The sequence below is a fragment of the Mercenaria mercenaria genome, chromosome 4, assembly GCF_021730395.1.
Source record: "Mercenaria mercenaria strain notata chromosome 4, MADL_Memer_1, whole genome shotgun sequence".
Classification (NCBI taxonomy): domain Eukaryota; kingdom Metazoa; phylum Mollusca; class Bivalvia; order Venerida; family Veneridae; genus Mercenaria; species Mercenaria mercenaria.
This window is the reverse complement of record NC_069364.1, coordinates 21434835-21445866: the sequence shown is the minus strand read 5'-3', so window position 1 is coordinate 21445866 and position 11032 is coordinate 21434835. Positions and strand designations below refer to the sequence as shown.

The 11032-nt window shown below is 34.5% G+C and overlaps 2 protein-coding genes across 2 annotated transcripts; both read left to right on the top strand.

Annotated features, from left to right (window-relative positions):
* The first annotated feature begins 1065 nt into the window (after positions 1-1065).
* LOC123543300 (uncharacterized) lies at positions 1066-2406 on the top strand. The gene has a single exon (XM_045329378.2). The coding sequence runs from the start codon at positions 1066-1068 to the stop codon at positions 2404-2406; it is 1341 nt and encodes a 446-aa protein (XP_045185313.2).
* A 2551-nt stretch (positions 2407-4957) lies between these two features.
* Positions 4958-10993, top strand: LOC123553263 (trichohyalin-like). Its single transcript, XM_045343005.2, has 4 exons — positions 4958-5522; positions 5937-7343; positions 8424-8479; positions 8774-10993. Exons 2-4 carry the CDS (start codon positions 5955-5957, stop codon positions 8853-8855), a joined length of 1527 nt encoding a protein of 508 aa, XP_045198940.2. The 5' UTR covers positions 4958-5522; positions 5937-5954; the 3' UTR covers positions 8856-10993.
* The last annotated feature ends 39 nt before the right edge of the window (positions 10994-11032 follow it).

The following is an 11032-nucleotide window of genomic DNA, read 5'->3' as shown; positions in this document are numbered from 1 at the left end:
AGATCTAGGACTATGTATTCGGCTCTCGTGGATTTTTCAAGGTCTGGCAAAAATCCACTCGAGCCGAATACAACATCCCAGATCGAGCTACTGTTATAATACTAGTAACCCTATTATATTGAGTCTTTGTTTGTTTGTTTTGGGTTTAACGCCGTTTTACGATGTAACGGGCAGTTAACCTAACCAGTGTTCCTGGATTCTGTCACCAGTACAAACCAAACCTATTCTCCGAAAGTAACAGCCAACTTCCCCACATGAACAGGAGGTGGAGGACGAATGATTTCAGACACCATGTCTTTTATCAAATCGTCACGGACGACATAGTAAACACTATCGTCCATTAAAATCAGATAATTTAAGTCTGTTGTTAGAAGCACAAGTTCGAACGTTTCTGTAGGATATTTTTATTCAAGGAATTTACATTTGAATGTATAATTATAGTCAAATACTTTCCAGAAGTCCAAGAAAAATGTCATTTCTTCGTCATTTCCACTGTATATCTATACATAACAGTGATACCTCAGGCTAGTTTGGACCTTATTTTATTATGCACATATCAAATAAAACGTACTGTACTGTATCATTATAAATCGTAGTGAGAAATATTTATCGCCAGTAATTGCTACTACTTACTCATCCATCCTTTTTCGGAAGAAATGAAAGAATACCCTTTTTTCTAGTTCAGGACACCTTGTATATATTTACAGAGAACTTCATATATTGCAGCATAAAGACAATATAAGCTGGAACATTTCATGACTTTCCAAGTTATTTCAAAACTAAACTCAAAGTGATATTTTGTTAATACATCCTTGTACAATTTTTTGTTCATTACTCTATCTATGTACTAGTGTAACCGAGAAAAAGTCTTTCATTCATAAAGTGTTCGTTACGACAAGTTTCTAAAAGGCAGGTTATTATTCAATTTTATTTTATTTTATTTTTATTGTGACTGAAACCGTAATTTTCATTTTCTATCATCTTTTCTTTGAGAGATTTGAAAAGTACGTGTTGTATGAGAATCATATCAAAAAAAAATTGTATAACTATGGAGTGAAAGGAAAAATGTTAAATGCTTTGAGATCTTTGTATAGCTCAGTTAAGTCTTGTATTAGACTAAATGGGGTCAATAGTGATTGGTTTAATGTGAAGACAGGTTTACGTCAGGGATGTAGTTTATCCCCAATTTTGTTTAATCTGTTCATAAATGACCTAGTAAATAATGTTAAACTGCTGAATGTTGGTATAGACATTGGTGAAGACGAAAAGCTATGTATACTTTTGTATGCCGACGACATTGTTCTAGTAGCGGAGAGTGAGACAGATTTGCAGTTGTTGCTTGATGTCCTTAGTGTCTGGTCCGAGACAAATAATATGTCTGTCAATGCAACAAAAAGCCAAGTTATCCATTTCAGGACAAAGAGTGAACCTCGAAGTAATATTGCTTTTTGCTGTGGCCCACATACACTAGCTGTTGTTGATAAATATGTCTATTTAGGCCTTACTCTAACTGAACATTTGGACTATGGAATAACTGCAAAATTTGTTGCACAGTCTGCTGGTAGAGCTCTAGGCTTGCTTATTGCTAGATGTAATAAATTAGGCGGTATGCCTTTTGATGTATTTTCTAAGTTATATGATAGTCTTGTATGGCCTGTTATTGCTTACGGTGCCTCTATTTGGGGGGAAAGGTCATATTCCTGTGTTGATGCTATTCAGCATAGGGCTATGAGGTTTTTCCTCGGTGTAGGGCGATATACGCCGACCGGTGCAGTAGCAGGCGATATGGGCTGGACACCGCCACTCGCTAGACAGTGGATTAGCATTGATAATTTCATTGTTCGTATGAGTAAAATGGATAATAACAGGTTGAATAAAAGAATTTTTGTATATCTAGACAAGATTGGTAACTACAGATGTAGGAATTGGAATTTTAGAGTTAAAACATTGTTACGTAAGATGAATTGTTCAGAATTTATTGTAAATAATGAGACAATTATTAATAAAAGAGAACTCAATACCAAAGTTACAGACTACATAATGAATGATTTTAAAAATAATTGGTTACAAAATGTCAATAGAATTAATGGAATTAATGGAAGAGGAGGTAATAAGTTAAGAAAGTATAAGTTAATTAAACAGGATTATGGTGTAGAAACTTATTGTAAACTCATTATGTCTAGATCTCACAGGGCTGCCTTTGCAAAATTTAGAGCTGGTGTTGCCCCGTTGAGAATTGAAACTGGGAGGTATGAAAACTTGCCTGTTGCTGCTCGAACTTGTCCGTTTTGTGTGTCTTTAGTTGAAGATGAAATACATTCTCTGTTCTTTTGTCCAATGTATAATGATCTACGTAATTTACTATTTGAAAAAGCTGTACACCTAAATGTAGATTTGGAAATATGACAGAGGAAGAAAAATTCATACTTCTGTTTACAAATGATGATATTATAAGAGATTGTGCAAAAACCTCTTTTTAATTTTACAACGGCGTCAGACATTTTTGTGCAAGTATGTGGAGAATGTTGTGGGAGAATCAAGATGTTTGTTGTCTTCTTATGAATGCTTCGGGCAGAATGAGTCGAATCTTGGTTCCCCATGATATTGTCCTCACATGTAGTACATTTTTCATAATGAACATGTGTACATACATAAGCTTTAGACAGTAAATATATCTTAGTGTATATAGAAGTGGTTATTATAGAAGAATTTGTTTTTAACGATGAATAAATGTATAATGTATAGTCTCTAATAGTTCTTTTATAGAACAGTCATGTACTATTATATGTATGTTTTAAAATGTAATTGTTATTGTATGTATTTATAGAGACTCTAATAAACTAATAATAATAATAAAATATCAACGTAATAAGTCGCCAGATGAACTCTAAATGTCCTGTCCACGTCGGGTGTGCTTTCAGTATGTGATTGATTGATAGAAAATATAGAAGAAAACAAAATTCAATTACGAGATCCTCTCGACTGAGCCAAGTGAATGATTAATTTCACCTTCTTTATTAGAGTCATTCGTCTTCACTGATATGACCGTCCCTTGTTCCTCTGTAATAGATGCGTTTGTATGATTCTTAACGTGCTACTTTCTTTTTATAAAGGTATTATTGCTATGGTTATTTATTTATCTAACTATTTAATTTATTGCTTTATTTTATTCTATCTTATCTTAATAATTATTTTCTTGTTTCTTCCAATACATCTTCTATTGGTAATAACTTTACATATAGCAAACGCAGCCACACAGCGCGCGAAAATCATCCATTACTTATGGTGACACGTTACATTTTACCTATTTTTAAATAATTTTGTTGTTGTAACCGTTGTTATAAATGTTACTTATTGACTGTTGACACCTATGACACCTTTAGCATGCTAGATAAATTGACGTCTGCTGGAAATGTCGTCTGCTAAAATTGTAAAGTTCATTCAATTTGCTCCAAAATTGGAAGAAATATTGTTAGACTAGCAAACAGCTTGGAACCTGATCAGACGCCGATTTAATCGGCGTCTGATCTGGTTCCAAGCTGTTTGCAATGGCTGTTAAATACGCCTGCAGCAGGCTAAGGGTTAAATATATTTAGCTGTTTTGTATATAATTAAGATTTTTTGAATTTTGTATATTGGATGGTCCAAGAAAGTCTGCAGTTACATAATAAGGAAAACAGACGATTTTTTTTTCTCACAAACGCATGTGGTCATGTCATTTGCCTCTAATCATTATAATTCTCAATTGCTTATGAACGGTTCAAAGTAATAGTTGGTTTGCATTAAAGACATGTAGGAAACTTTCGATATAACTTGAAAGGCAATTAAGCAGTTTTGTACATCTGTACATTTGTAAGACTATGCTATGATAGTGATCGGAGTGTACATGTACGCAAGATTAAAAAAAAATACATTGGTGAGGTGGCCAAATTATGAGCTTATTTTAATAATTTCATATCTACATTGCAATTATTATACGAATATATAAGCAAACATGATATGAGCCACCCCACGAAAAAACCAACATAGTGGGTTTGCGACCAGCATGGATCCAGACCAGCCTGCGCATCCGCGCAGTCTGGTCAGGATCCATGCTGTTCGCTTTCAAAATCTATTGCAATTAGAGAAACTGTTAGCGAACAGCATGGATCCTGACCGGACTGCGCGGATACGCAGGCTGGTCTGGATCCATGCTGGTCGCAAAGCCACTATGTTGGTTTTCTCATGGCACGGCTCATATTTGTTTTGTCCGGTTTATTGTTGTGATTCCAGGAATATGAAAACACACGTAGGCGAAGGATCATTACGTGTGCATTTACTCATACCTACGTCTCTACAAAATATCAAACTGGTATGACCAGAGTTATTGCTCTTTAATTATTTGTCTTTTGCAGCAATGTCTTTGTAAGTTAACAATTATTTACATTAATAAATGTGCCTTGGTTTCCACTCTGGTTCTAAGCGCCGCCTCTGTGTCATTGGCAAAATACACATAGACGGTAGTAATCCTCCAACAAATCACGTAGATTATACAATAATAAGACATAGAGAATCCATCATTGATCTTCGGTTAAGATCAGAAAATCCCAACCCGAGGGCGCACCGCTCAAGTCTTAAACGAGGCTGAGCCGAGTTTAAGACTTGAGCGGTGCGCCCGAAGGTTGGGATTTTCCGATCTTCACCGAACACCAATGATGGATTCTATTTCTCACTTACCACAACAGAAACAATAAAAACAAGCATAAAAATATGAAACTACTTAAAACGCGGGAAATTGTGTGATCGCATGTGTGACACCTTCTTGATGATCACAAGTGTGACATCATCTATAGACTCGCATGCGTGACATCATCTTGATGATCACATGTGTGACATCATCTATAGACTCGCATGTGTGACACCATCTTGAGGATCACACTTGTTACTGAAAACTTTTAATATGCCCAAACTAATAAAATACATACTGCAGTTTACACTGTGTTTGGTAAAATTATATTTTTTTCATCACAGATGGGATTGAAACCAAAATATATTCAATTGCTAAATGTTAACATGTACATATAAAATTTATAAGACTGACTACATAGGACAGTACCTAAGGTCATTAGAGTATATTTGAAAAGTCTAGCAAAAAGACTCTTAAACAGATCATATTGGGGGCAACACGGTCTATACTGACTTTAAGTTGATAAAGCGAAATGGGTAAAACTGGTTAACCCACCAATGATCGGTTAGCGATTTTTGTAATAAGGAAACTGTAAAAGGCATAAATGAATGATACTATTTTAGTAAAATAATAGAAAATGAGTTCATTTCCCCCTGTCTCTCGTTAATCAAACGGATAGAATGCAATGGAATTCAATTCCAGCGAAAATAGGAAGCATTAATCGAATAAAGTATCCAATTCTCGTCTTTTCTCAAGTGTGAAAATGATAACTATAATTACATGATATAAGACCCGTGCTTTTGTTCTGGACTTCACAAGCTGGGACGCTGGATATCCGACATTGCTCATCGGACAGGTTAGTATTTAGTCTAACACAAATTTCATCATTATATCGTATTATCTTTTTAATGAATACAAATTTACATTTGTTGATGAACATACTTTATAATTTTCTCTTCAGTGTAATATATATTTGATTAAATTTACCATTTGATGATCCTGGGATTTTTTTTTTTTGATTTTTATTACGTGGATATCTGTTTTAAGTCTTTTTGTTATGTAAATATAATAAGCATCTTGCATTAAGAATACAATATATGTTCGCAAAAATACAGTTTTTTTTGTTGTATAAGGCAGTTTGATAGGGTTTTATGTACTAGAACTTTTATCTATTCAAAAGCTTAATTAAGAAATATGCCTTATTTTTCTAAATCATATGAATATTTAGAAGATAATTATTCGCATTTTTACGGAAAACATGACTTTTTAGTTTTCAGGAATTATAAAAATGAGGCGCACAATTCATTTCTATGTTATGGTGACGTCACTGTATTTGCTTCGGCTGAAGGGAGCACGGTCAGACTACACAGAAAACAGTCAGGATTTCGATGTCGAACAGAAAGGTCAAAACTATTCTGCTGGTCTGATATCTACATGCAGTCGATTGATTTTGGATGACTTGAATTTAAATGCAGACAAGTTGTACGATGGTTCTGTCAATGAATTAAACCTTTCTGTACACCATGAGACGGACTTATGGGTTAGCATCACAAATTCCATGTATATAAAGTCAGCAGAGTCACCCAATACAAAGGTCACTGCTAACAAGGAAGTCGAGATTCGGCCACTCGATCAGCAACCAGCGTACATGAAAATTCCAGAACTTTCATCAGTCTGTCCACAACAAAGAAAATTCAGTTCAAACAGACAGTCGGTAAATCAGTATGAAAGTGATGTTCAACGTCCAGCAGTCCGCAGAGCTGTTTACCGACATGAAACTAGAAACAGAAGAAGAAATGCTAGTCCCATCAAAGAAATGAATACCAGGAGAGAAATGCGTGTAAATAATATCCGAACGGATGAACGTAGAAGATTGAATATAAGAATACGATCCATGATAAGGCGTGCTGACTCGCATCGTGAAAATCATGATAGAATGCACAGACGTCAAGTACGCAGGCTAGATGAGGTTGATAATCAACGATATGATGCTAAAAGACGCGATCAAAGAAATATCTTATCTTCTGATATTCGAAAGCAACGTGACAGATCCTTATCTGCTAGACAAGTACGCTCTGATGAAAGAAGACAAGAATTCATCAGCAGAAAAAGAGTGCAGAGAAAAGATTTTACAGAAAACTCAGATGCTAGACAAGAACGAAGAGAAAACAGACGTGTTCAAGACAGACGTCCTACCCGAAGTTTCAGTATCAGACAAGAACGGAGAGAAAATGATGTTATCAGAGAAAACGACATGCAAAGCCGAACAAGGAACTCTGAAGAAGTTAGACGAAATACTCACTTTAGATCAAGCAGTAACAACAGAAGAGTAGCCGAAGAGCGCCGTGAAAATATTGTTACAAGTAACTTTCGCGGAAGAGACGATGTGGTTCGTCGGGAATCTGAAAGATCGTTAAATATCAAGGCACACTCAGACCGTAGACGAGTAGATGATATACGAATAAATACAAAGAGAGATAAATCTGTCAGATTTAGACATGATGTACAATATAGCATTAGCCGCGATAAGTCTGATCTAGCCAGTTTGGATGAAGGGCGACGGCACCAAAATAGCAACCGAAGGTACAGTCAGATTCGTCGCTCTGAAGGGTCTCACGACACTGGAAGATCTGTGATACGGGAAAGACACGCCGATAATACTAGGCAAATACCAAGAGTAAGTGATATTTTCATACAAACTTTTAAAAGCTTGTTAAATTGTAACATTATGATATTATAATTGTACGCAAAAAATTTACGCATCATGTTAAATGGACATGACTTCGTGATAAAGTTTAGAAGAATATGTGAGAGCGGTTGCACCTTGATGTTTATTACTCAGATTTCAAAACATATTAATCATTTACAAAGTTTTCAGTTGGTTAAATTTACATACATCATTGCAAGCTGATGTTAATCCTTCCGAAATGAAATATGATTTAATCATGAGGTAGGTCGACGATCCGGAAATGTAAGGTTGTGTCTGTTACTTAGGCACTTTATAGCATGTTCTTTGCATTTTCGGAAGCCATAAAACCTGAACATAAAATCATACTTTTGTAATCCACTTTATTGAAACCAAAATGGCATTTCCGTAATAATGTAAGGCAGTATCTGTAAGACCCTTTTTTGGACAGTTTTGAAATATCTTCTACATGCAACCTTTCAAATTTATTACGTAATATTACGTGATTTTGGATACAAAAGAACTGCAATTTTGATTCCCGAGAGCAAATGGGAAAGCTTTTCTCATGATTACATTTCTTATCCATTGTAATTCATGAACAGACTAAAATCAGCGAGTCTGTTAATTTTATGCGTGGATGTGGTATGTTCTAATCTTCACAACACTCCTTAAGTGTTGTGTGGAAGCCGTAAAATCGCCTTGTTCTTGACTCTGTGTTATAACTTCTGGTCCTTTGGTGTCATGGTGTGAATTCAAAGTTATTGTATAACAAAGTTCCGTTATAGTCGATGCTATGGAGGCTTGAGGGATCTTGGACATTTCTTCGTCTCACATCAACCCATTCAATGAAACTGAATGCACTATCACATTGCACTGTTGTGGTCTATACATCCAAAATAAATTTTATTGATTTGTCATATTGCTGTTTAAGAATACATATTTTTGGCAACGTCTGCTGTTATACTAACAAAAGCAAATCTCAGCACAAACACTTAAGAGACTGTTGAAAATTTACGCTATGCAGAAAAGTTAGAGTGAAAACAACTGTAATTGTCTTCTTCATTTTTCTAGCTCAATGTACGAGGTATGGGTTACAAGACAGCAACCTATGGCAACTTCTGGAGCTTGTAAGTTTTTATATTAGTGTTTCTCGTTTATTTCTGTTGATTGTATATACGACTAAATATTTCTATTCTTTATAGATGAGATTTACTGGTGGAAATAAAGTTCTGGTGATTTCAAAAGCATTTTATTTTACCGTTTTTGTGTTGAAGTTGTTATTTTTATTTTTGCAAATAGATTTGCAATCTAGTTTTAGATATTTAGGTATTGAAAAAATTTCGTAATGTCGCAAGAGGTACCTATATATACAAACAATATTTAGCATGCTATAGAAACAATATATATTTTTTAATTTTCAGGGATGAAGGAGGCATTTCTAGGGCAATTCTTGTTGGTTTCGTAGGAATTCTAGGACGAAAACTTTGGCAAAAACAGGCATGATACAGTCCGGGATATCTAGTGTCAATTACAGGGATATAGACTATGTAGAATATGTAATGACAAATGAGAAAGGAAGTCTACAAAATGAAAATAAATCTGTTCTTGAATAAAACGTACAGCCATTCCCAAGGTTCATGTTCTCCACGGTATTGTAACCTAACTGTAGTAAAATAAAAACATAAATCTGGAATATTATTGTTTTCTCTTTTGATAAATTGCATGAATATTCTGGTAGACAATCACTGCAACATTTTGTGTAATTTTGTACGCACGCTATTTATAACTAATGCAAAACGTAAATTTTAAGGTTATTCGACTGAATAATACAAAACCTGCACAACTTCCTGTTGTAAAGCTACGTACAGTGTGCATTTATTCTGTTACTCTTTTTTATACTTCTTTCTCCTATGTTAACACACATAACTTTTATTCAGCCTTAGTACACAACAATGCGTTCAGGAAGAACAATCAAATTTGACAAAACTAGGAACGAGCATGATATTCCCCAAACTAAAATTACGTTCAGTAAGGACTTTAATCCGTGACCTCGTCTGCGTTCTTTTCACCTTATACGTTAGAGAACTGAGAGAATTGTTTATCTCGCAATACCCTCTGAAATTCAATGTCGCTGAATCTGAATTAATATTTTAAATGAGTATCTTTTCATACTGAATTTATCAAACGAGTTGAATAATGCTATGCCGAGCAGTTTATCAATTTTATTCAACGAGTTTAGTCTATTCAATGTGGAAAGCCACAAATGAAATATTCTTTTTATCACACGTAAGCTTTTCCTGTTGAAACATCAAAGTTTCTTCTTTCTTTACCTATTATAGACGAAGTAAATTCGCCCAACGTCTCCTATAAATAAACGACGTCAACGTCAAAGCTTTATTATACTAGTGTATTATCAAATGTAATGGCTAATTTTACTCCAGCGCCGTCAATTATGTGATGAAGCCCTTTAGAGAAAATTGGAATGTTAAGAAAATTAAGCAAAAACAAATGAAAAAAAACTCCTTGACATATCGAATGTCGAACTCAAAACTAGCCACCATCTTAACATACTTTTAATTTAGGCATTTAAATCCCTAAACTTTAGTATGTGTTGCAGTCAGCTGCATTCCATATCAAAGTAAATCTACTGGTGATCAGCTGTACTCTATATCAAAGTCAATCCGCTGATGATCAGCTGCATTCCATATTAAAGTCTATTGTCATATCCACTGGCGGCCAGTTGCTTTCTCATTTATAGTCATTTCTATATCAAAGTAAATCCACTGGTGATCAGTCACATTCTACACCATAGTCATTTCTATATCACAGTAAATCCACTGGTGTTCAGTTGCATTCTATTTCAGTGTCAATATTCTACATTATTGTAAATCCACAGGTGATCAGGCGCATTCTATTGCAATGTCAGTTCTATATCAAAGTAAATCCACTGGTGATAAGCCGCATTCAATATCAACATCAATTCCTGGATGTAACATCTAGACATTAACTTCAGAAAGTGTCTTTGATTACCACCAGCATTAAATCATACGCAATTTCGATATAAGTTGGTTGCAGTTAACTTTAAACTATACGCCTTCATAAACCGATGGACGCTTAAATGAGGGTTAAGAGTGTCAAAAATATTTGATCGAAACATTAACCATAACTTCTCAGTTCATTTACAAGTGCATTTTCAACACGTACATCTACATTGTGTGACGATACGCTTACTGAAATAAAGAATGAAAGCCTCAATCTCTCTTTTTGTATTATTTTGGAAAATACAGCATCTAAATCCTTTGCAGCAGTTTGTTTAATTTAAGAAACTATAATATACAGTGCCCTCCAGAAATCTGGAGACAACTTAGAAAAAATACAGTTTCTATCAGAATATAGACCACCTTTAAGGCTTTATATCAATAATACATCACAGAGTAAGACTTCAACAGCCTAATTTTATTAATCATATAGCAATGATGTATCACAAAAATAATTTCAAATGATTTAGATAAGGAAATAAACATCACATTTTATGTTTTATAACTTTTGCAGTTATTTCCCATTTGCCTTTAGACATTTGGAAAGTAATAAAAAACAAAGTCGTCCAAAGGGAAAAACATGCATTTTTGATGAAGTTTATCCACACAAGTACCACTTTACACATTCTATCCTCTATTTAA